At 44.7% G+C, this 26,467-nt stretch overlaps 2 protein-coding genes and 1 non-coding gene across 3 annotated transcripts in view; 1 reads left to right on the top strand and 2 right to left on the bottom strand.

Annotated features, from left to right (window-relative positions):
• The window catches only part of DDX42 (DEAD-box helicase 42), a 40,301-nt gene extending 33,222 nt beyond the window's left edge, over positions 1 to 7,079 (bottom strand). Inside the window, exon 1 of the mRNA XM_056127454.1 lies at positions 6,948 to 7,079. The gene's annotated coding sequence lies outside the window, so the exon portion shown is untranslated. The remainder of the gene's footprint in view (positions 1 to 6,947) is intronic.
• A 778-nt stretch (positions 7,080 to 7,857) lies between these two features.
• CCDC47 (coiled-coil domain containing 47) lies at positions 7,858 to 26,330 on the top strand. The gene is made up of 13 exons (XM_056127582.1): positions 7,858 to 8,060; positions 13,349 to 13,618; positions 14,374 to 14,481; positions 14,827 to 15,001; positions 16,726 to 16,847; positions 17,149 to 17,214; positions 17,701 to 17,802; positions 17,964 to 18,074; positions 20,499 to 20,584; positions 21,750 to 21,808; positions 22,368 to 22,477; positions 22,764 to 22,931; positions 25,799 to 26,330. Exons 2-13 carry the CDS (start codon positions 13,355 to 13,357, stop codon positions 25,877 to 25,879), a joined length of 1,452 nt encoding a protein of 483 aa, XP_055983557.1. The 5' UTR covers positions 7,858 to 8,060; positions 13,349 to 13,354; the 3' UTR covers positions 25,880 to 26,330.
• Positions 20,183 to 20,319, bottom strand: LOC130036323 (small nucleolar RNA SNORA70). The gene has a single exon (XR_008794363.1). It is a non-coding gene; the product is annotated as a small nucleolar RNA SNORA70 (small nucleolar RNA).
• Positions 26,331 to 26,467: the final 137 nt, after the last annotated feature.

Genomic DNA, 26,467 nt, shown 5'->3' with positions numbered 1-26,467 from the left:
AAATGAGGACCAGTAAATTCTGGTGGTTATCATGAAATGAGGGCTAGGAAAAATAAAACTGATAGTGTTTGAGGGTACAAATTTGTTAATGATAAGTTATAAAGCTGTAAATGCATAGTATGATGGAGAAAATAGGAAATGTGATAAATCACAATGGCAATCATATTACAATATATAAACAGCGAAATTAAGCTGTACTACTTAAATTTACATAATGCCACATCAAATTTACTCAAAGAACAAAACACCTTACATTATGCCCAATAGAATGGCTATTTAAAAAAGTAATGGGCTGGAGAGATAGTACAGTGTATAAGGCGCCTGCAGGGTTCAATTCCTGACATTCTATATGGTCCCATAAGCACCACCAGGAATAATTCCTGAGTGCAGAACAAGAGTGACTCCTGATCATTGCCAGATGTGACCCCAAAACAAAAAAGTAATAAGCTTTCTTAAGGAAGTGAAGAAAATGGATCCCTTTATACTACTAGTGGGAATGAAAGCAGGTATCTGAACAGGTATTTGTATACTTATGTTCATGGCAGCATATTTCTAACAGTCAAAAGACAAGATGGAAGCAACCAGAGTCCAATGATGAACAAATAAACTATATATGTAAGAATATACATATAAAGCAATATATATTGCTTTTCTCTAGTATTCTAAGAGTTAATAAGAAAAATTAAAATGCTAAGTTAACGTATATGACCCAATGTAGGGGATATTCCCTTTATTAAGACCTTTCTTCACACACACACACACACACACACACACACACACACACTGCAGTATTATTCAGTCTTATGGGTCAGAGAGATCATACAGCCTGCTGTAAGGCACTTCCCTTACAAGCAGCCCATCCAGGTTCAATCTCTGGCACTGCGTATGGTCCCCCAGCACCACCAAGGAGTGATGGGCAGAGTGAGGAAGAAGCCCTAAACAGTCAGGTGTGGTACAAAGAATAAACAAAATTCTGACCTGATATATGGATAAATTTTGAGGACATAATGCTAACAGACTTACACCATCAATCTAAAACAGTCAAACTCAGGGAAGATGGTTGGAGGTGCTTGGGGAAAGGGGGAGTTTTGGTTTAATGGGTACATAGTTGCAGTTTCACAAAATGAAGAGCTTTGTGTGCACCATGGTAGTGGTGATAATGGCTGCAAAATAAATGGATGAACTTATTGCCACTTAATATGCCATTTACCACAATACAAAAAAATGTTTTAAAGGTTCAGAAATCTAGAGTGCATATGCTTTGTATACAGGAGGCCTAAGTTCATGCTTGGCATGAGACCATTCTCACAGCTCTGCATTGGGAGTGAGCCTGAGTGACAGTCTCCCAAGTCCCCCAAAACAACATTAGAATTTTAGTGAATATACATTTTTAGACTTTTAACCAGTCTGAGGTAGTTATGATATTAAGATCTCAATCTTAGGTCAGAGCAATAGTACAGTGGGGAAGGTGCTTGCTTTTCACAGGGCCAACCCAGGTTCAATCCCCTGCATCACATATGATTTCCCAAGTCTATCAGGAAAGATCCCTGAGTGCAGAGCCAGAAATAGGCCCTGAGAGGCACTGATTATGGCCCAAAAACAAAAAAAAAACATAAAAAAAATTTTAAACTATACTCTGAAATGCATTATACATTTCCAACTATATTTTTCTTTTTAAAGATTGTTCTTGAAAATAAAACATAAGGGGCTGCAGAGGGGGGTGGGTGAGAGCTCTCTCCCCCCAACAAGTGACCCAGCCCTGGGAGCCAAAAAATTCCACTACCCAACCACTGCCATGCTCAAGGCCACTCCCCACATGGTCAGGTGAGCCTCACACACCATGGTCGAGGCTGTATTCACTGCCTTGAGACACATCATAAGACACCCCCTACCCATTCTCCAAGAGTAACACACCACATTTGATGGGATTCAAATAGTAGGCAACCAATCTTAGAGGGAAATATATATATATGCATATATATTTTTTCATACATACATATATATATGAAAGTTCACATCACTCAACCTTTAACAACATGTTTGTGATATCCTAAAGAAGGTCTTAATGGTCCCTGCCAAAACAGAAAAATCTTCACACTTTTTCCTCCATGGCTACTTTTTTGGGAGCACTTTCAGCAGTTTTTCCTAACAAACAAGACAAAATACATTATTTTGGTTTTGCTTTGGGACAGGGGTTGGGGCTTGGGATGGAAACATCCCAAATATGGTGGTGGGAAGGTGTAATGGTGGTGGGATTCATTTTTTTTCATTTCATTTCATCATCCTGTTATTCGTCGATTGCCTCGAGCAGGCCCCAGTAACGTCTCTTTCATCCTAGCCCTGAGATTATATTCAAGGCTCTTTAGGAGAATGAGACCCATCATTGTTACTGGTATTTGGCATATTTGGTAGGCCACGGGGAGTTTGCCAGACTCTGCCCTGTGGGCAGGCTACATTCGATAGCCTGCAAGTTTGTCCAAAGTAGGAATGAGATAATAAGATGTCATAAAAAGATGTCCTGATAAGATGTCGCGCGGCCGCAAATGCGGTGGTGGGATTGGTGTTTGAATATTAAATGTAATCAAAGATTGCGAACTAATTATAAAATAAAATAAAATTAAAAAACAAAAAGGGGCTGGAGTGGTTATACAGTAGGGTAGGGCACTTGCCTTGCACGCGACCTACCCAGGTTCAATTCCTAGCATCCTATATGGTCCCCCAGCCAGGAGTGACCTCTGAGTGCAGAGCCAGTAGTAAATCCTGAGCGTCACCTCTTGTGAACCCAAAACAATAACAAAAGAAAAAAGAAAGAAAGAAAGAAAGAAAGAAAGAAAGAAAGAAAGACAGACATTAAGGGCTGGAGACAGTACAGAGGTGGGGCTAAGATACTGAGAGGCTGTGCATGCAGCCCCCCCCCCCCAGCACTTCAGATGTTCCCATGACCACCAAGAGTGACCTCTGAGCACCACTTTTTAGTCCCAAAACTAAAAACCAAATACCAACAACAACAAAACAAAAACACATAAGAATTTTAAAGAGCAGTATAATAGAATCATAAACAAAATTCAATACAAAGAACAATCTAAGTCGGGCCTTAGCAGTAAATTTTATATTGATTAATAATCAACCACTTTTAATGTGCCCAATACTATGAAGAACACCCTCTTCTTTCCACCTGTACTTTCATTCCTACAATAACTTCCTATCTCAGTCATCCTAATTCCACACCAGAACCAGAGTAGTAACTCAAAGTTTACCAGGTGCCAATTTTGTCAGACACAGCCACGGTCCTCAGGGTCTCAGTGTGACCCAAGAGAAAGAACTTAAAAAAAAGCATAGTTATAAGTGCTGGAGCAATAGTACAGTGGATAGGGTGCTTGCCTTGCATGTGACCAACTTGAGTTTGATCTCAGCACTCCATATGGTCCCCCAAGCACAACCAGGAGTGATCCCTGAGCACAGAGCCAGAAGTAAGTCCTGAGGAGCACCAGGTTTCCTACCCCCCCTTCAAAAAAATAAATAAACAAACAGCCATAAGGCTGACAATTTGACTTCTAAGAATGTGATCTAAACCGCTTTTAAAATAGACTAAAGGCACGCCCACAAAATGCCTCTGGCCCATATAAGCTCATTAACTGCCATGATCCAGAGACTCACAAATAAATCTGGGGAAGAAACAAGCTGCGGACATGCCTCTGGACCCCAAGTCACCACCCAGTTAAAAACTTAACTCCAGATGTATCTCCCTATTTAAAATTATAGAAATTATAAAATTTCTAAAGGAAGACATCTCATACTCTGTGTATGGGTCACACCCGGCGATGCACAGGGGTTACTGATACACTGATACACCGGGAGTATCATACCACATTGGATAGGGTGTAAAGTAAAAGGCAACTGACCTCAAAAAAAAAAAAACACACACACACAAAAACCACTGGGGCTAGAGTGATAGCACAGTGGGTAGGGCGTGTGCCTTGCATGCGGCCGACCGGGGTTCGATTCCCAGCATCCCATATGGTCCCCTGAGCACCGCCAGAATAATTCCTGAGTGCATGAGCCAGGAGTAACCCCTGTGCATCGCCGGGGGTGAGACCCCAAAAGCAGGGAAAACAACAACAACAACAACAACAACAACAACAACAAAAACTGTACATATTAGCATACAAGGCTTAACCTGTAGCATGTTAGCAAATCTCTTTATACAATGGCTAAATGGCTCCAGGCTGAGATACAACAATCTTCACACACTTTCTTCAAAGAAAACCTTGATCATTTTTAGCAGATTACTCATAATAAGCAATACAAAATAAATTATTTAGGACCTATTATTGTGGTAGGTTGGGGTGGTAGTGGGGAAAATTAGAAATACTGGTGGTGGGAAGGTGTAATGGTGCTGGGATTGGTGCTGAAATACTGAATAACAAACTGTTCTGAACAACTTTATAAAAGTAAAACAAAACTTAATAAAATAGACTAAAGATAGCTAATTATAAATAACTACATCACTTTATCCTATATGTTTTTAGAAAGGAATTTCTATGGCAGGTGATTCCTTCCAATAGTGGGCCTTTAGAACATCAAACATGTTATAAACAATGTTGCTTTAAATGAAAGCCTAAATAAAACTCAAACATTTTGTTTTTTGGGTGTGGGTTTTCTTTTTTGCTTGTTTGGGCGCCACACCTGACCGAACTCAGAGTTTACAAGCCTGGCTCTGTGCTCAGGGGTTACTCCTGGCGGAAACAGGGTACCACTCAGAATGCTGGGATCAAACCTGGGCCACATGCAAGGGAAGCACCTTACCAACCCTGTTGTACTATCTCCCAGGCCCACAATTTCATCACCTTCTTAGAAGTAAAATAAACGATGACTTATGCTTATTTTAGAAGCATAGCTTTCCTCTGCTAAGTTAAAGAAATCAGTTAAGCTGATTTTATATCAATTTGATAAACTCAAACATGTATATAAAGTACACTTCGTAAAACACACTGTTACTATTAAACGACACTTACACTTGCTGTTCAGAACTCTCAGACAGTTCCCAGGTCAAGCCAAAATGAAATCCTCATAAAGGACAAAAAGGTCCTGGTTGTTCTTGTTCCCCATATCCTTCTTCCCTGACCTTATCTCCTACTACTCCCTCTTTGCTCAGTGCTCCAAGTACACTGATCTTGAAACTACTTCTCTAACAGGCCAGTATTGTCCTCTTCAGGGCTTTTGTTGTTGTTGTTGTTGTTGTTCCTTTCGTTTGGGAGAGCCACACTTGGAGATGCTCAGAATTTATTCCTGGCTCTGTGCTCAGATGTCACTCCTGGTGGTACTTCGGGGACCATACAAGATACTGGGGGATCAAACAGGGGTCAGCAGCATGGTTGAACCGCCTGAAAGAGAGGGCTTTTTCTATTACCACTTTTTTTCTTTTTCAGTCCTACTCTTCAAGGCCTTTCCTTTTCTCAAAAACTACAAACTCAAACTCACTCTCACTTTCTTCTAGTCTTAGTTAAAATATCTGCTTCTCCACAGGGCTGGACTGATAGTTCAGCACTTGCCTTGGACATGGCTGACTTGGGTTTGATCCCTGGCACCCCATATGGTCCTGAGCACCACTAGGTGTAATTCCTAAGTGCAGAGCAAGAACTAAACCCTGAACATGGCCGCGTATCGCCCCCAAAATAAAGAAAATTAAAATAACTATCAGCTTCTCCATAAATAATTCCGACTTCAAATTGCAAAAAATTCCCCAACATCTTTCCAGACTTGTTTGACCCTACAATACTAATCATCTACTACTGAGTATAAATTGTATGTTTGCTTTCAGTCCTTCTCCCCCAAATCATCCTCCCACTTTAAAGTTTGTTTCTTCAAGGCTCAAACCACAAAGCTGCAAAACCGCTAGGGAAAAGGCACACAGTAGGCATGGGTAAAAATAGGTGTTGAATGAATTAGCTGTAAATTAGACCACAGACTGCCCCTTCCAGGTTCAGGAAATCACAGGAGGTATTTTTTTTTCTTTTGGCTCATGCAGGAAACCTAGAAATTAATTTTTGTTTGGAACAAAAATTACCACTTACTTCCTAAAGGTCAGAACTCGGGCCGGCTCTTGAACAGTTACAATCGTTAAGATGCAACCTCCAGCCTGAGAGAGCGCGCAGCGGGGAAAGAACTTGCCTTGCACGTGCCTGACCCGGGTTCGATCCCCGGAACCCCGTATGGTTCCTCCAGCTCCACCGGGAGTGAGTCCTGAGTGCAGAGCCACGATTAGTATGCCCTGAGCCAGTACCGCCAGGTGATGCCCCCATAACAAAACAAAACAAAAAACAAACACGCAGCTGCTCTTTAGGGGCTCCGGGAATGTGCATAAGCACAGACTACTCAAACATCATGTCCCCAAAACCGTCAGAGGAAGCGCGGCACGAGCGGCCAGAGAGCGTGAGGCACGGGGGGCTTCGCTTGACCAAAGCGACCGCTCGGGGAGCTCCGAGCCCCCCAAACTCTCGGGAGGACGGCAGTTTCCGCATAAGGCACCGGCAACTCCGTATAAATTATTCACTCCCGCCGGCCGGGCTCCTAACTAGGCCGCAGAGGAGTCGGGCGACGCGGGCGAGCCCCGGGCTGAGCCCTCGCCGACCCAGGTCTTCCCACCGTGACAGCCCGAGCCCTCCTCCACGGGCTCCCGCGATGCCGGGGCCGCGCGGGTCCTCCCGGGGACTGTCCCTGCACGGCGGGAGCCGCCTCCGGAAAGCCGCCGCCGCCGCGGCCGGGGCGAGAGCGCGCCGAGAAGGCGAGAAGGGCGGGCGCCGGGGCGGGCGGCGCGCGGGGCAGCTCCGGGGCTCCGGGGCTCCGCCGACTCTTTGTTAGCACAGGCCGCGGCTCCCGGGCCCTCGCTAGGCCCCACCGCCGCTTCCCGCGGCTCCGACGCGTAGCGGCCCCGTATTCGGACTCACCTCGCCCAGTACCTGCTGCTGGAGCCGCAGCCGCAGCGACTCCCGCCGCCGCCGTCGAGGGAAGCCCACGGCCGAAGTACGCGCGGCCCAAGCCCCGTCCCGCCGCGCTCCTCCCTCTCCGCCCCCTTCGCCTTCGCCTTCGCCTTCGCCTTCGCCGCCGCCGCCGCCTCACAGCCCGTTGCTGACGGAGGGGGCGGGGGGAGGGGGGACGCACTCCTGACATGCGCGCTGAGGAGAGCGCGGGCCGAGGGGCGGGGCCCAGGGCTCCCGAGAGGCGCTGCGCGTTCCCACCCTTAAAGGCCCAGGACACCCGCACCTCACTCGGGACGCTGTGACAGGCGCCGCGGGAAGCTTTGGAGCCAGTCTAGGAAGTGGGTCTGGATGTGAAAGTTGTGGCAGTAGCAGGGGGCCACCCAAAAGCCCCGAGAAGAGGGCTTGGGGAGGGCAAGGCAGCCCTATTTGATTTAGATGGAATTATCTGGCCCTTCGCACACAGCCAGCCTTTCCATGCACGCGGCCAGCCCCGGGTTCGATGCTTCGCCCGAGCATCGCTCGGCAGGGAAGGGTTCCTGAGCGCAAGAGCCAGGAAGTGACCCCTGAGCCTCGCCGGGTGTGCCATTCCCGCCCTCTTTCCCCCCACCCCCCAAAAAATACCCAAACCAAAACAAACCGGCCCAGGGTAAGGGCACTGCGTGCCTCTGACCACGTGGTACCACAGAGCATGGTCACCTTTAGCTTCCGGAGACCTAGTCCGTGGCATGACAACGTGACTGAACCCTAGCGGAGAGGCCTGGGACGGGCCCCGGGAAGCCGTTCTGGCCCAGGGGTCGGAATTATGTAATTTTCCCATCAGCCCCTCCGGGCCTCGGAGGGGCGGGGGCGGGGGAAGAGGCGGGCCCGGGGGTGGCGTGCGCAGGCGCAGACGGGCCGCACGCATTCTACGTAACGGAGGGCGGCGGCCGTGCGGGAGGCGCGGCGTGACCGTGCGCTACCGGCTCGGCTGGTGCCCAGGAGGCGGGCGGCGCTGTGCAGCGGCGGCGACCGTGCGGGCGGTGGCCGGGCCGCGAGGCAGTAGCCATAGAGCCGGAGGCCGCAGGACAGCCTCCGGGACAGGTATGGAGCGCGCCGCGCCTCGGCTGGCGGCCAGGCCGAGCGGTCACTAGTTGCGTGGCCTAACTAACCCCGGCCATTCGAAAGTTCAGCCTCGGGAGGTGGGGTGGGGGTGACATGCATTGCTTTCCGAGCCTTCTCACTTTAAGCGACTTTAAAAAAATGTTTCAAACAACTTTCAGTGCCTGTTTTCTCTGCGGGGGTCGAGATGATTTTTTAACGGTCTTAGGCATCTCCTGGCAGAGCCGTATGAGCAACTTTCCGCAAGGGCAAAGTTCCAGCAATTTGGCGTGTGCCGCAGGGTGGGTGGGTGCAGACGTGCAGAGGAATCGGTTCGACCCCGATTCCCAGAGTCTATCACGGAGTGACAGCTTCTGGGGCCTCTCACGCGAGACAGGCTTGATCCACCGTGCACACGTTGACGCGAGAATGTCGATCTCCTGGCCTGGCCCTTGCCAGCAAGGGTTCACCTAAAATAGCAACAAGGAATGATTCCACCAACATTTTATTCCTCTTTACTTCCAAAGCTCTGACTCAAACCCTGGGAGACTGCTGGGTGAGCTCAAGGAATGGACCCAAACCCGCCTTATTGATGCTAGTGCTCGTCACCCATGGCGTCCTAGCACTTGAGCCGCCGAGCCCCCGCGGAGTTGGGCATTTGACAGGTGAAGTGACAGGTGCTGTAGAGGAACATTCAGGGGGAAGGGGAAGGCACAGATGGCTCGGCTGATTTTTTTTTTTAAACAACTTCAACCCCTTACAGTGCTGTTTTCTTTTTCTTTTTTTCTTTCTTTCTTTTTTTTTTTTTTTTTTTTTGGCATCACACCCAGCGATGCACAGGGTTTACTTTTGGCTCTGCACTCAGGAATTACACCTGACAGTGCTCAGGGGACTTTATGGGATGCTGGGAATCGAACCTGGGTCGACCACGTGCAAGGCAAACTCCCTACCTGCTGTGCTGTCACTCTAGCACCCGTGCTGAGTTTCCTTGGAAATGCTTTTCTGGGTTAAACATTCCAAGTGGGAGTTCAGTTTGGAATGATCAGACCTTTGACCTGCTTTTACTTGGGTAGATCCTGCCAGTGTTGCCCCTGATTTGCCGCTTTTTGAAAAATTGGGGGAAGTTGGGAGGGGATGAGATAAATGTTACCGTGCTTACCTCCCGTGCAGCCAACCCACGTTGGATCCCAGCACCACGTATGGTTCCCCAAACTCTGCTAGGAGTGAACCTTGAGCACAGAGCCAGGAGTAAGCCCTGAGCACCAGGTGTGGCGCAAAAATTAAAAAAGAAAAAACTTAGGATTCCTTGGGGTGGGGGGGGAGAGGAGGGTCACATCTAGAGGTACTCAGGGCTCATACCTGGCACTGTGCTCAAAGAACACTCCAGGTCAGCTTTCTGAAAAGAGAAAAGTGAAAACAACAACAAAATAAGTGTTCATGAAGCACAAAGTAAGGAAGTAATGGAAACTAATTTTCATTTAGTGCCTTCTATGTGTTGGCACAGACTCCAGAATACCCATTTCATTGCAGCCTTGCACATGGGATGACATTCCTTTTTTTTTTTCTTGTACATGGGAAATAGACTTTAAAAAATTGTAGGGAGGGTGGCTTATGCCACACCCAGTGGTGCTTGAGTTACTCCTGGTAGTGGTCTGTGTATTATGCCATATCCCAGGTTGAATCAGGGTCAGCTGCATACAAGGCAAAAAGCCTTATGCCCTGTATTTTCTCTCTGAACTCTTAAAAATTTGTCTGATTTTGGGCCACTTGGGGGCACTTTAGAGGAACCGGTGTGTGTGAGGGGGATTCGTGTGAGGGGGATTCGTGGGGAGTAGGAGCTCCTGTTGCTCAAGGGACCGGCTGTGGTGCTGGGGATCAATCCTGGCTTCCTGCTTGCACAGTGTGTTCTCTAGCCCTCTGAACTTTCCTAAAACAGGGACTTTTAAGTGAGTAGCCCAAGATCATATGGCTAGCAAATGGTAAAACTGGTATTTCTCAAATAGTTGGACCTCAGCAGGACAAACGCATTTCCTTTTGTATTCTACTTTTGGCTCTAATGAAAGATTACTAAAGAAGCTAGGGATGTTTGAAAACACATCACAGACCTGTGGCTGGTGTTGGGAAAGCAGCTATTTTCCCCTATAAAATGTCCCCAGTACTAATCTCAAAGAACAAAGATTGAACTGGGACCGTGGATAAGATGGTTGAAGCTCCAGGTTTGGTCCGCCACACCATGAGGCCCAACAGCTCCACCAGGAGATCCCCTGCTGTTCTGTCCCACCACTGGGCGTGGTCTCCACAACCAACAAAAAAGAGAAATTACTAGGTGCCTGATCATAGCATTTCCGAAAATAACATGAATTTCAGGGGGCCAAGCTGTAGTGTAGCAGGTAAGACACTTACCTTGCATGCAGCCAACCTGGATTTGAGCTCTAGCATCCCATATGTTAGCCAGAATCCAAAAAAGAATTTCTTTGTCTTCCATGTTTTCATATCATTTGGCAGAATTTGTGTCATAGATCTGATTTCCTTTTATTTGTCAGTTCAGCTACTTTAGAATCTAGAATGTCTACTGTTCTTTTAAGATGCTATGAAATGTATTTATACTCCAAACACTGCCAGGAGTGATCCTTGAGTGCAGAACCCTGAGCATTGTGGGGTGTGGCCCTAAAAACCCAAAGAATAATGTGGATTTCAAAATTTTTGAACTTTACAAAAGGTCCCGAGAATACTTATCAAGCTTTCACAGGTTGCATGATATTGGGCAATAGTAGCCTTTGATATTGCATGGATTGCTGCCACAATGCCACAATGTACAGTGCTATAAATATGAGGTAAATATTCACTATGCTAGAGCACTTGAGAGAGTACTTCATTTTGTCACCTGCTCCCACAATTAGTACTTCAGTCCCCTGCTTTCTGGCTCTCATGTTTACCATTTCCCGGTTGTTGCCAATGATTTCCTAAGGGCTGGAGTGATGGCACAGCGGGTAGGGCGTTTGCCTTGCATGCGACCAACCTGGGTTCAATTCCCAGCATCCCATATGGTCCCCCGAGCACCTCCGGGAGTAATTCCTGAGTGCATGAGCCAGGAGTAACCCCTGTGCATCGCTGGGTATTACACACACACACACACACACACACAATAATAATAATAATAATGATTTCCTAATTTCTATATGTCTGTCTTTGGTTTATATCTTACAAGTTCTATAGAACTCCCAAGACAGGTCTTTTTCTCTCTTAGAAATATGATTTGACTTTTTCCATTTTGACCAGTCTCTTCTGAGAGAAGGAATGGAAACCATCATTTCAGTCTTAGAAGTTTCTCATTGCAGTTCTTTCTGAACATAGAGATAATACAGGAGTTAAGGTGCTTGCTTTGCATGTGGCCAACTTCAGTTTCATCCCTGGCAGTAGGGACGGTCTCCCACACACTGACAGAAGAGATCCCTAGGCACAGAGCCCAAAGAAGGCCTGAGCACCACTCCTGAGTGTGGCTTATAACCCCCACCCCTTCCGCCCCGAAAAAGTGCTTTTTCAGGCCTCCACTTAGAGCCACTCCTCAAACTGTAGTGCCTCTTTTGGAATGCAGACTGTGCTTTTACTTTATTTTTTAAGTAATATTTTTATTTTTTTGCAGCACCAAATAAGGAAATTAGAAAAATATAAAGGAAAGGACCAATACTTACAATCCTACCACATTAAAAACTATAAACCTAGGTTTGACTTTTGAAAAAAATTTTAGTAACTTACTCTTCTGGAGACTATACTTAGCCATGCTGGGGGGTCCCAGGTCCATTCCATCTATGCCAGGGATCTGTCATGGTACTAGGGGGTTCATGTGTTTTGGGGATCTGACTAAAACTATCTACCCAAACCTATAACAGTATTTTATTTTAGGCCACACCTTGTAGTGGTGCTCAGAGCTTGCTTTTGTACACTGAGGGCTCACTCCTGGCAGTGTTCAGGAGACCATATGGGGTACCAAGGGTTGAATCCGGGACAGCCATATGCAAGACAAGCACCCTACCCACTGTCCTGGTCACAGCTAACTTAGGGCTTAAAGGCCTGAACTTTGCGTGCAGTGACCCAATTCTATCCCCCAGTACCGAACATTGCTATATGGTCCCCTGAGCATCCCTGAGAGTGGTGCCTGAGCACAGAGCCAGTAAAAACCACACACCAGTACTGCTGAGCTGCCAGAATCCATAGAATTTCTTTGTTTTCCATGTTTTCATATTTGGCAGATTTTGTGTCATAGATCTGAATTCCTTTTATTTGTCATTTCAGCCACTTTAGAATCTAGAATGCTTTAGAATCTAGAATGCCTACTGTTCTTTTCAGATGCTAGTATTTAATTCCGTCATGCAAACCAGGAATAGTTTGTGAGCGAATGATTAACTTTTGGGGGCTGGAGAGATAGTAGAGGGGCTCTTGCCTTGCACTCAGCTGACACAGGTTCTATCCCTGACACTACATATGACCATGTGCCCGAGTACTGCCAGGAGTAATTCGTAAGCACAGAACCAGGAGTAAGCCCTGAGCACTCCTGGATGTGGCCCAGAAACCAAAGAGAAGAAAAATTAATATAAAATTGCAACCACTGTCTGACATTTGAGGAGTGGCTTGCTAGATTTTCAGATCCCTGTGTCATTTGTTCATTTGTATTGCTTTAAATTGCTGTGCCTCCTTTTTCTTATCTTCAAAGTGGGGGTGTGAATAGTGCTTATTTCCTCAAAGAATCATCACAAGCTGCTTTCATAAAATCACCTGTACTGTTTTGCCTAGTGCTTGGTCTTTGAACATTTGCTTGTGTGGGATGATCAGGCTTATACCTGAGGGTGCATCAGTTATTTTTGTTACCACTAACTAAAAAATAAATTGCGTCTCTTTTTAGGGCAGGGCAAACCTCTCCTAGCAGTGCTGGGGAACCTGTGGTGTTACAGATCAGACCCTGGACTTCAGCCCATTGAGCAATCTCTTTTGCCCCATCCATAGTTGTGCATTTCTCATTTTCTGTATGAAGCTTTTTAAAGATATGCAAAATGCTTACTGAATGCTCATTGTAAATATAAAGAGGATTTTAAAAAAAAAACTGAAGAAATTAAATGGCTTGTTCAAGATTTTATATACAGAATTTAGATAAGGACTCCAGCTTTTTCACACTTTCCTCATTGTTCTTTATATAATGCTGTTTTCATTGAATAAGAGCAACAAAAACCAGAAGAGACATAGATTTAATTGGTTTAAGTAGAATAGCAATCTATTTTTCCCCCTTCTATTTTTAGGGTACAATGAAAGCCTTCCATGCTTTCTGTGTTGTGCTTCTGGTGTTGGCAAGGATCTCTGAAGCCAAGTTCGATGATTTCGAGGATGAGGATGACATTGTAGAGTATGATGATAATGACTTTGCTGAATTTGAGGATGTCACGGAAGATTCTGTCACTGAATCTCCTCAGAGGGTTATTACCACTGAAGATGATGAAGATGAGACTACTGTGGAGTTAGAAGGGCAGGATGAAAGCCAAGAAGGGGATTTTGAGGATACAGATATCCAAGTAAGTTTCTTTTTCAATTTATAGGGAAACAGGAAGAATGTTTTTTTTTTTGTTTTTTGTTTTTTGATTTTTTGCTTTTTGGGTCACACCTGGCGATGCACAGGGATTACTCCTGGCTCATGCACTCAGGAATTACTCCTGGTGATGCTCAGGGGACCATGTGGGATGCTGGGAATTGAACCCGGGTTGACCACATGCAAGGCAAATGCCCTACCTGCTGTGCTATCACTCCAGCCCCAAGAATGGGAAATTATTGTTTGTTTGTTTGGGGCCACATCTGGCAGCGCTCAGGATATACTCCTGGCTCTGCACTCAGAAGTCACTCCTTAACCAGGCTCTGGGGACTATCTGGGGTGCTGAAGATTGAACCCAGGCAGCTATGTGCAAGACAAGTGCCATACCCACTGTACTCCAGCCCAACAATGGGAACTTCTCTAACTAGCACTTTTCACTGACATTGAAAAACCCAGGAAACCGTTACTCTAGAGTCTTGATTTTCATTTAGTAGATGGAACTTTTCTCAGTGTTCTGTGTTATATTCTGATTTTTCACATATAGGGAGAATGAGTTGTATTTTTCACATCTGTGAAAGTCTGACTGGGGAGAGGGGTAGAGAATAGGTGCTTTAGTGTGGGTGTGTTCTATACTAAGTGCTCACATATATTGTTTTCCCCCAACAAATGCTGCCTGCAAAAATGAGACAGAATTGCTGGAGACATTTGTAGGGGAAAACAGGTTGTGCCTTATTTTTATAGGAGGGAGATACCGAGAGTGAGCCCTACGATGATGAAGAATTTGAAGGTTATGAAGACAAACCAGATACTTCTTCTAGCAAAAATAAAGACCCAATCACAATTGTTGATGTAGGTATACAGAATTCTGTTTTTTTCTTTCTAGTCCCAATTTATTTATCAGTGTATGAAGGGGCTAGGCCTAACATTGGATTTATTTTACAGTGGGACTCAAAATTACGTGTAATAGAAAGGTCTTTACAGCTTTTTACCCCACTTGATTGTCCCAGCGTATTTTCTTAAAATAATCTTACAAAGATGACTTATAAAACCAAAGTGGTTGTGTTTTTGTCCTCGAAGAATAAGTGTTCAATATGTCTATTGTCTATTATACCTACAGTATCTATTTCTGTTTATGGATCTTCTTATCATTCATTTGCCTTAGCCAACATTAAATGACATGATCTTTTCTTTTAGGTACCTGCACACCTCCAAAACAGCTGGGAAAGTTATTATTTGGAAATTTTGATGGTGACCGGACTGCTTGCCTACATCATGAATTATATCATCGGGAAGAATAAAAATAGTCGCCTCGCTCAGGCCTGGTTTAACACACACAGAGAGCTTTTGGAGAGCAATTTTACCTTAGTAGGTAAGTTAGGCTAAGACTGACACAACTGCCTGCCTGAAAAAAGTCGGGTGCAAACTGTTTATTATTCTTAGGATAAGAGCGATAGCACAGCGGTAAGGCGTTTGCCTTACAAGCGGCCAACATGGCCGACCCGAGTTCGTACCTGAGTTCGATTCCTCTGCCCCTCTCGGAGAGCCCGGCAAGCTACCGAGAGTGTCTCGCCCACATGGCAGAGCCTGGCAAGCTACCCGTGACGTACTCGATATGCCAAACACAGTAACAAGTCTCATGGTGGAGACGTTACTGGGCCCACTCGAGCAAATCGATGAACAGCGGGAAGACCGTGACCTTCTGAAGCACCTGACTGCTTTGTGGACTGCTGAAAAGTGTGCTTTTTCTTTCAAAGATCCCATTTCTGTAGACTTTATATACTGAATAAATTGCATCTATAAAATAAATGCTATCTGTAACAGCATTTTTTTTGGTTATAGTTTATATATTTTACATTTTACTCTCTATATTTTTAATGGAGATAATGAAGAGTTTTAAAAGGAATGATGCTCAACTGATTTCATACCTGTCCAAAGAAATCTACTGACAATGTAATTCCTCATCTTTTATTATTCACAGCAGCTACTAAATAGCTATTGATTAGAATTAGTGTTGTCAAAACAAGTTAATTATAAAGTCTCAACTGAATTCAAAGACTTTTAGTATTTTAGTTTTTAGTTCATTCTATAGAGTGAACTCAGTTGGCTTCTTTCTATTTTCTGGGTACTTTGTTTCAGATCCATGGAGAACCTCCTGTGGTCTGAGGGATGAGGGCTGGGGTAGAGCTGAACTCCCTACATTCCTCCCAGTTTGGTTTTAGTACTTTATTTCTCATCCGTGTTGGTGGGGACAGAAAAGGGAGTGCTTTGGACCCCCCCCCAAGCATGCTCAGAAGCTGCTCCTGGGTCTGTGCTCGGGAGTGACCCTGGTCCCAGGGATTCAAAGTGGGGTTGACTACGTGCAGGGTGTCTTAACCCCTATATTGTATCTCCTGCCCCTCCTTGTTTTCTCTTTCATGTCGGTTCTCACAAATTCCATATTATGCTAGGAACTTGGCAAACGCGGTTTCTTTTCTTAGTAATTTGGCCATACCCTACTGTGCCTGGAGCTTACTCCTGGCTCTGTACTCAGGGATTCTCACTCCTGCCAGAGCTCAGGGTGACCATATGTGGTGCCCAGGATTGAACCAAGTTTGCAGTTCCTTACTGCCTATACTATCTATCTGGCCAGCATATGCTGTTTCGCTGTTTCTTATTTATTGTCCATAACAGCATTATTTTTTGGTTATAGTTTTTGTGTCTCTCTCATGTATATGTGTGTGTGTGTGTGTGTGTGTGTGTGTGTGTGTGTGTATTCACACCCAGCGATGCACAGGGGTTACTCCTGGCTCTATTCAGGAATTACTCTTGGCATTGGTTGGGGGATCATATGCGATGCTGGGGATCAAACCTGGGTCAGCCATATGCAAGGCAAATACCCTACCCATGTACTATGGCTCCAGCCCCTCTATATATTTTTAATGGAGACAGTAAAAAAGTTTTAAAAGGAATGATGCTCCTCTGATTTAATACCTGTCCAAAGAAATTCTACTAAATAACAAAGTAATGCTACCAGGAAGTTATGATTATTTGAGGGTCAGTGTGGTGATGAGGCCTCTAACCTTTTTAGTGACACGTGCTCTTTATTACTCCTAGGGGATGATGGAACTAACAAAGAAGCCACGAGCACAGGAAAGCTGAACCAGGAGAATGAGCATATCTATAACCTCTGGTGTTCTGGTCGGGTGTGCTGTGAGGGGATGCTTATCCAGCTGAGGGTAAGGCGGAGTTTCAGGTCCTTCGGTTTTCCCACCGATGAATCCAAACCCCTTGAGTTCCTGGTCTCAATCCTACATTAGGTTTGATGAGGGACAAGGTGTGGGCTGAGCCTGCAGCTCAGTGGTAGAGGGAGAGTGCGTTCACATGTGCGAGGCTCTGGGTTCAAGCCCTGGCACGGAAAAAAAGGATGTTAAAAACCTCTCTGCCAATTAGCAAGTGGAAGATATATTTAATAGAATATGTATTTACTCTTCCAAGATCTTTCATTGTCAGTAAAAATTTCCACTCTGTTTATTTCAGTTCCTCAAGAGACAGGACTTACTGAATGTCTTGGCCAGGATGATGAGGCCAGTTAGTGATCAAGTGGTATGTATCCTTTCTGTTTTCTCTGTACAGATAGAATTTGCAGTTTCTTAGAACTTACCCAAAATCTCGCTTGGACTTGAATTTGGAGTCACTTGTGCCTTCCACCACCACCACCACCCCGCCTCCAATGAATGTGGACCTTTTCCTAATTGTTCAAACCATCTTCCACTCAGTGTACGACTGAGGGTGTGTTGGAAGGGAACATGTGTTTTCATTTCTTTGGTTTGGGGCCACACCTGACTGTGCTCAGGGCTTACCCCTGACTCTGGGCTCAGGGATCACTCCTGGTGGAGCTGAGAGCAATAGATGAGGGACCTTCTGCCATGCAACACAGTATATTCCTGGGAGTGATCATCCACTATATTCGGAGTTACACCTTCAGGGGGAAGGTAGTTAGAACAGAAGATTGCAGTCTTGGAAGCCACTTGTAGATACCTGCTTGTTATCGAATCTAATAAGTGAGATTTTGTTGTTGTTGTTTTTAAGCAAATAAAAGTAACCATGAATGATGAAGACATGGATACCTATGTGTTTGCTGTTGGTACACGAAAAGCTTTGGTCCGGCTACAGAAAGAGATGCAGGATTTGGTATGTTGTTCCAATTTATTTATGTGTAGAAACCATCTATTATATATTCAGCTATAGTCACTTTGGAATAGGTCCATGCATATGTTTCCAGGTGTGGGGGCAGAAAGTGTTTGAGCATTAAAAAAGGTCAAGTCTCACTTTCTGTTACCTTTTTTCTCTAGAGCGAGTTTTGTAGTGACAAACCTAAGTCTGGAGCCAAGTATGGACTGCCAGACTCCTTGGCCATCCTGTCAGAGATGGGAGAAGTGACAGAGGGAATGATGGACACTAAGGTAAAGCCACAGATGACTTGTATTTGCAGACTTTGGTGTTTATAAGTTGCTCTCCCTGAAAGTCACACTATTTCATTTTATGACATTGCACTTGTTAGGAATTCCTTTCCCAGACGGCATTCAAAATATCATCTTAAGCAATAAATTAACACGTCAAGAAGACAGTTGGATTAGTCAAGTTCTCTCACAATCAAGAGCAGTTTGTTCCCAATATTTCATGATTTGGGGGAAAGGAATATAATTTTAATCCTTAACACATGTGATTTGGGCTGGAGCAATAGCACAGCAGGTAGGGCATTTGCCTTGCAGGTGGCCAACATGGCTGACCCAAGTTCGATTCCTCTGCCCCTCTCGGAGAGCCCGGCAAGTTACCGAGAGTATCTCGCCCGCATGGCAAAAGCCTGGCAAGCTACCCGTGACATATTCGATATGCCAAACACAGTGACAATTGTCACAATGGAGATGTTACTGGGCCCACTTGAGCAAATCAATGAACAACGGGAGGACAGTGACAGTGACAACACATGTGATTTAGTGTTTAGTGCTCACCCCACCTTGGTTTTTTTGTTGTTGTTGTTTATTTGTTTTTTGCAATGTTGGGGCTCAAATTCAGGTCCTCAGATTTGAAGGGTAGGCACTATGTGGCTGAGCCAATCTTCGGCCTGTGATTTACTCCATTTTTTTTGAGCTCTAATGGAGGAGAAAAGGAATGTATTAAAGCCCCCCCCCCTTTACTTTTTGCTATTCATTATGGAATGGTAACAATACATACAACATAGTAAAGATGACTATGAGTGCAGAGTGATGGGTTTATAAAAAAAAATCTCCTTTCCAGGCCGGAAGATAGTACATTGGGTAGGGTGCCTACCTTGTATGTGGCCGAGCAGATTCGATCAATCTCTAGCACCTTATATGGTCTCCCGAGTGAGTGATCTTTGCCATGAGTGATCTTTGAGCACATAGCCAGGAATCAGCCCTGAGCACCACCAGATGTGACCCAAAAAACAAATCAAAAATGAATTATAAAGCCCTTTGTGGACTGGAGTAATAGTACAGCAGATAGGGTGCTTACCTTGCTCATGGCTGACTAGGTTCCATCCCCAGCATCCAATACAGTCCCCGGAGCACTGTCAGGATTAATTCCTGAGTGCAGAGCCAGGAGTTGCCCCTGAGCATTGCTGGGAATGGCCCAAAAACTAAAACAAAAAAATCCCCTTTGTGCTTTCCTTTCTGTTTGAACATTAATTTGAAACCTAGTTTCACCTGCTCAATCAGAAATTTAATCAGATGCCAGGGATGTAGCTCAGTGGCAGAGCACTTGCTTTGCATGCATAGATTGGATGTTATCCTCGAAACTGCTAAAAAGAAAAATAGAGTGGGGAAGGATTAAAAAAAAAAAAAGTAATCGTTGATGTGACTTAAGAAAAATACTTGTTTCATTGTATAATGGCTTTGGTTGTTTTCCAAAGACATTGTGCAAAAATAAGGACAGCTGAAGCATGATATCATTTGGCTTTTTGTTTTGGGTTCATACCTTGTGGTGCTATGGGGCTGCTCCTCGAGCTTCCTTTCTTGGGTTCGTCCCTGACAGTGTTCGAACGGGTGCCAGAGATCAAACCCAGATCTGCATGTCACGCCAGTCTCTGAGCTCCTTCCCCAGCTCTCAAAGGGTGAATTTTCTTTTCTTTTTTTTTTTTTCTTTTTCAATAGCAGAATTGAGTAGAGTGGAGTGAGGCAGGGAAAGGAGCAGAGCAGAGACACCCAGAAAGTGCAGGGCTCCCAGTGGTTGGTTCAGAAGACCAAGAAGGTGTGAAGCCACTGCCATCTGGGTTGAGTGGCTTTTCAGACACCCTGTCTTTTAACTGACCAGCAGTAAATTGGTAAGCCCCATTTCCTAGAGATGCGGATCTTCAGATGGTAGAGAACTCGGGTTGGCCTGCCACAGAGCCTCCATCACATCTCCTTTTACCCAGCGGTCGATATGGATCGGTGGGCATAATGACTCGTCCCATGTGGACCCTGGCCACTGTGACCGTGCCTTTCCATAGGCACCCTGCACACTTGTTTCCTGGCGACAGCATGAGAGTAGTTAGCCATGTCCACTAAAAGGATGATCTCAAGGTCCCTTAAGGCAGCCTTCACAAACAACAGTTTCGCACACTGCCACAAGACTGCTCTTTGGAGCTGTTGCACATCGGACCCAGAGAGGTAGAGGAAGCGCAGTTGGCTTACTTGAGAAATGCACTGGGCCAGAGTCATAGAACTAGCAAGGATTAAGGTGCTTGCTTTGCATACAGGTAACCATCACCACTGGGCCAGAGCATCCCCTCCCCAGGCACCACTGGGTGTGACCCAATCCCCCCAACACACCCCAACAAAGGCATCAAGTTCCACTTAAAAATAATCTTTTCTTCTTTGTTTCAGATGGTTCACTTTCTAACACACTATGCTGACAGGATTGAATCCGTTCACTTTTCAGACCAGTTCTCTGGTCCAAAAATTATGCAAGAGTACGTATGAGATAAAGTCATGAAATTCATTTTCCTCACTGGCTTTTTGTGTTTAGACACCCAAGTAACGTTTTTGCAGTTTCCTTGCCAAACAAATGAGGGAAGTTGATGATAGGCATGCAGCTTGCCCCTTGCTTGCTTTACTGCATGTGGGAACGGTGGGCTTGGAGACAAATAAGCCTTTCCAGTTGGCCTGTGTCATGGCTTCCACTCAGTGTTCTCTCAGTGACAGGGATGACACTGAGTGGCTGGTGCTGAGAAAATACTTTTAATCTTTTTTCTGTTTTTCAGTTTATGGTATCTAATGTTTGAATTCTGTTGGATTTCAAATTGTTTTCTTGATCCATGGATCTTTTTAACTTTCTGAGAATATGCCCTCCATGCCCATGGAATGTCTGCCTTCATGATACTATTGCTCTAATATACATATTAAGTGTTTGAATGTGTTGTTTGCCTTTACACCCCTGTTCAGGAAAACATGCTTGGTTAAGTTCTCCCTTTAGTGTTGAACTGGTTCTGATCAAAGCTTTTAGTTACAGGTAAACTCGCATAAGCAGCAGAGTTGTAAAAACCAATCATTTTAATTATGTGTCATAATGACTCAAGTCCTTCTGCCTTTCATTAATCTGGATAGGCCTTGCAAGGGGGTTGTATGTGTATCACATTGTAGCATTCCTTGAGCCTTGGGAAGAAAATAGGAGCTAGGAGCTAATAATTTCAGAAAAGTTATGTTTGGTGATAAAAGGGACTAAATTATGATATAGTAGATTCTTTCTAAATTTAAACTAGAGTCAAAGATTCTTCATTATAGAAGATAGAAATAGGAAGCTAAACTTAAAGATACATCAGGATAAGCAGTAATGTTATTTAGAATATGGGCCTTATGCTTAAACATAGGCTCATTTCTGGCTCCCAGGTGAGATGGAATATGTCCTCTCTGGAGCGAACCACTCTGGAAGTTCAGGTAGAGGATTAAGATCCCTTGGTGATTAGATGAGTGAACCAGATGGCCTTTGAGGTCCCCTCAGGTCCTAAGATTATATTTGAAGTGTAGAGGATAAGCCAGAAATTATTATTTGCGAGTGTCTAAGAGAACTGAGCTACTTACATGCCTGGAAAATATCTTTCTTGTATTCCTTCTAAATAGACTTTTCTTTTATGACAGGGAAGGCCAGCCTTTAAAGCTACCTGAAACTAAGAGAACACTACTGTTTACATTTAATGGTAATTGTCTGAGTCCTGTGTGGGTTGCCCATTTTCTGTGAGATGGTCTTTCTGGGTTCGTTTGTTTGCTTGTGTGGTCTCCCCAAAAGTGCTAGGAGCTACCCAGTCATGCTCAGGAGACCCTGCTCTGCCAAGGATCAAGCTCGGGCCCACCCCATGTGGCCCCTTCTCTCCAGTCCTCTGCTCAATCCCCCGGCCCCATTTCTGAGAAATATATCTTATTTTGTTTCTGTTTTTCGGCAACACCCAGCAGTGCTCAGGGAAGAGGTCTTTTTTTTTTTTTTGGTGGGGGGCAAACTTGGAGGTGCTCAGGGTATAGTCCTGGTGCTGTGCTCAGGGATCATTCCTGGTGGGGTTCAGGGGACCTAAGTGGTAACAGGGACCCTATCTGGGTCACCCATGTGCACAGCAAGCCCCTCGCTTATCTCTTTCCAGCCCTAAATTTCCTGCTACATTTTAATGGTCTAAGAAACCTGAAAAGAGGATTGTAGTAATACTACTAAAACAGAGAGTTGATGATGCAGGAGTAACTCATTAGGAAAATTACTTTGTTTTTCAGTTCCTGGCTCAGGAAACACTTACCCAAAGGATATGGAAGCTTTGCTACCCCTGATGAACATGGTGATCTATTCTATTGATAAAGCCAAAAAGTTCCGACTCAACAGAGAAGTAAGACCTGCAACCATGATTATAAGTTGTCACCTATTGTTGTTCATGGGTGGGGGTGTCAGCTATCTATGAGTTCAGTTGAGCTGGTTGACTCTGAAATGCTAACTAGAGGCCAAGATGTTGCTCATAGGTAGAGCACATGTCTTGTATGTGGGTTTAATGTCCTGCATAGCCCCAGAGAAAAGAAAATGCTTAGAGAATAGTTTTATGAACAATATTGAGTGACTTCTACTGGGATAGCATTTTTTTTTAAAAAAAAAACAAATGCTTTGTTTCTTGGGGAAAGGGCAAACAGAAGGCTGACAAGAACCGTGCCCGAGTAGAAGAGAACTTCTTGAAGCTGACGCATGTGCAAAGACAGGAAGCTGCACAGTCCCGGCGAGAGGAAAAGAAAAGAGCAGAGAAGGAGCGAATCATGAATGAGGAAGATCCTGAGAAACAGCGCAGGCTGGAGGTAAGAGACACTTTTCTTATTGTCGAGGTAAAACTCAGGCAAGGAAGCCCATTAATGCAGTAGAAGTTAAGTCTGCTCTGCAGGCATGTTCATAAGCTAAAAGTTTAGCCTTTTCTCTGCCCTTGAGACCGAGACTGTTAGTTGTGAACACTGAAGAAGCATCTTTCCAGTTAGAATGAAATCAATTCTCCTGTTCCCCCAAAACAATCCCATTTTGAAGGTTTTACTGTCAGTTTTTAAAACCAAACACTGAGGCAGAAAGGAATTAGAAAGAAATTTTATTTGTCTTTGTTTGAGTTTCAGGGCACAGCTGTCTGTGCCAGGGGAATGTTCTCAGCTCTGTGCTCAGGGGTCATTTCCAAGAATGCTTGGAGGACTGTGTGGTACTGTAGATCCAAGCCTCCCACATGCCAGACTGTCTCTCTCTGTCTCTGTCTCTGTCTTCCCTCTCCCTCCCCTCCCCTCCCCTCCCTTCTTTCTTCCCTCTCTTTTAGTTTTCTTTCAGAATTGTTTGCTTCTCTTTAGGGTTTGAAACTACAGTAGTTTTGAGGGGATGGAGGTGGCCCCTTCCATGATTCTCAGCTAGGCAGCAGGCAGCTTATTGCAAGGACCTGAGGATGTGGTGCTGCCTGGGCCCTGCAGTGCCAGGGATTATCTGGGCTACCCTGGTGGTACTCGGTGGCCTTTGGGGCCTCCAGGGCTGTAACTGGTGATGCTCATCAGGGGTGAGGGATCCAGGACGGAACACCCATGTGATGTCAGGAGGCAACTGAAACAAGTTTTCTTAAGATGTGACCATTAATGACCAACAGTAAAATCCTACTTTAATTTGTCCTCTTAAGATTTCCCTTAGAAAGACTATCATATCCATTGATATTTGTTACTAATCTATTTTAAGTATCTTTCTTTTCTATAATTTCCTAATTCCTAAATAAATGTCTTTGGTAATAGGAGAATTAACAGTTCAATAACCTGATTTAATGAGCATTTGATAATTTTGGATTTTTTTTTAAAGCTAAAATAGAAATTCTGGCTGAAAGCACAGCAGGTAGGGCGCTTGCTTTGCATGCAGCTGACCTGGTTGGATCCTCGGTACCCATATGGTCCCTGGACCACTGCCAGAGTGAGTTTTGAATGCAGAGCAAAGACAAAAGTTGTTGAGCTATTTCCTCTTGGGTACAGTTAAGAGGAAAAAAAGCAGAATAACAAAGGCCGACTTGGCCGACCCGAGTTCGATTCCTACCCCCCTTTCAGAGAACCTGGCAAGCTACCGAGAGTATCTCTCCTGCACAGCAAAGCCTGGCAAGCTACCCATGACGTATTTGATATGCCAAACACAGTAACAACAAAGTCTCACAATGGAGACGTTACTGGGCTTGCTCTAGCAAATGGATGAACAATGAGAGGACAGTGCTACAGTGCTAATATATTATTTTTTTTAACTTGAGATTTTTCATTACATTTGCTTCATTTCAAGTTACTTTTTATTCACTAACAGATTTTTTTTTTTAATTTATTTATTGAATCACTGTGGGAAAGGTTACAAAGCTTTCAGGTTTATGTCTCAGTCATGCAAATATCAAACACATTTCCCTTTACCAATACTTATTTTTTACCATGAAGAACCCCAATAAAACCCCACCCCCCCACCCCTCCCCGTCCCTGTGAGGCAGATGAATTCTAGTTAACACTCTATCTGCTTTGATTAGATTCATTGTTTCAATAAAAGATTCACCACTATTATTTAGAGTTTACCCCCCCCCCCAAATAAGACATGCTGAAAAAGCATTGTGAAGTGATTTGCTTTCTACAGCTGGGTTCAAGAATTAAATGTTGGTTTTGGATTTCTGCTATTTTACCTATTGACCCTGGAGGTATTTCTACTGAAAGTCAGATAGTTAAGAAATTGGTTTCTGTGTTCTGGAGTCGTGGCCGTGCTGGAGAGCCGCTCGCGGGGGGCAACCGGTGGCCTCGGTAGGGCGTGAAGGGCGGAGCGAAACGCCCCCCTTCCCATGAGGTTTTAGTCGCCCCCACACTCCCGGCTCATACCTGCTGTCCACAAGGCTCCCATGTGGCCGCCATCTTTCTTTCCAGAGAGGAGAGGGCGAATGGGGCAACACCCTTTCCCCTCCGGCAGACTTGATGGGCTGGATCAACGCATAGTCCGTTCACTTTTCTGCTCCAAGCTGCTGGGTTCTGCATTAAGTCCTTGTGCTTCTGGGGCCATGGCCGTGCTGGAGAGCCGCTCACGGGGGGCGACTGGTGACCTCGGTAGGGCGTGAAGGACGGACCGGAACGCTCCCTGACCCATGAGGTTTTAGTTGCCCCCACTCCCCCGGCTCATACCTGCTGTCCACAAGGCTCCCATGTGGCCGCCATCTTTCTTTCCAGAGGGAGGAGGGCGGAAGGGAGCAACACCCTTTCCCCTCTGGGCAGAAATGATTGCCTGGATTAATGCGTAGTCCTTTCACTTTTCTGCTCCAAGCTGCTGGGTTCTGCATTAGGTCATTGTGCTTCTGGGGCTGTGGCCGTGCTGGAGAGCCGCTCGTGGGGGCGACTGGTGGCCTCAGTAGGGCATGAAGGGCGGTCCGAAACGCCCCCATTCCCATGAGGTTTTAGTCGCCCCCACACTCCCGGCTCATACCTGCTGTCCACAAGGCTCCCATGTGGCCGCCATCTTTCTTTCCAGAGAGGAGAGGGCGAATGGGGCAACACTAACAGATTTTAACAATTATTTTTGTAACTGTCTTCTGGAGTGTTATTTATGGTACAGGCATAGTGTTTTTTTTTTTAATTATATTGATTATATTCTAGTTAAATTTTTAAAAATATGTGCTTAGAACTTAGTTTGGATTCTTTCTCTCTAGGAAGCTGCCTTGAGACGTGAACAAAAGAAATTGGAGAAGAAGCAAATGAAGATGAAACAAATCAAAGTGAAAGCCATGTGAAGATCATCCCAGAGAGCTGAGTTCTATAAGCTCTGAACTGACAGGAAACATAAAAAGTTCAAATCCATTTCTCTTCTTAAAGTTCAGACACTCCTGGTGATTGAGATACTTGTATTTTATCATCTATTTGCTTTTGGTTTGGAGTTACGTAAAGTTTATAGGTAGTGATGGAAGGACTATTTCAGTAATTTTCTTCCAGATAATCAAATTATTTTGATTATTTTATAAGAGAAATTATATATGAAATCTGTGTAATTTTAAAATATTTTTAAAGTTATGAATCATCTGTGCTTTTAGTGCTTTGATGTTTGAAGAAATATTATGAAATTTATAGATAAAGATTGTTGCTTTTTATTTAAACTAGGCAGTTGAAATGGCTGTGGACAGACCTCTAAACCACAATTCCACCAGTAACTATTGGAATTGCACAATAAATATTACTTGGTGTTTTCTTTTTTGTCTACATTAAACTTGTAAAAAAAAAGTAAAATTTAGAACACTATATGTGGTATTGAAATTTCAGGGATTTAAGACAGTGTAGTTCAGTATGTTTTGTAGATGGGAGGTGCTGATGACAGTGTTATAGAA

Source organism: Sorex fumeus, unplaced genomic scaffold (assembly GCF_029834395.1).
Source record: "Sorex fumeus unplaced genomic scaffold, SorFum_2.1 ptg000063l, whole genome shotgun sequence".
NCBI lineage: Eukaryota > Metazoa > Chordata > Mammalia > Eulipotyphla > Soricidae > Sorex > Sorex fumeus.
Note: the sequence above shows the minus strand (reverse complement) of the source record. Positions and strands in the feature narration are given on the sequence as shown.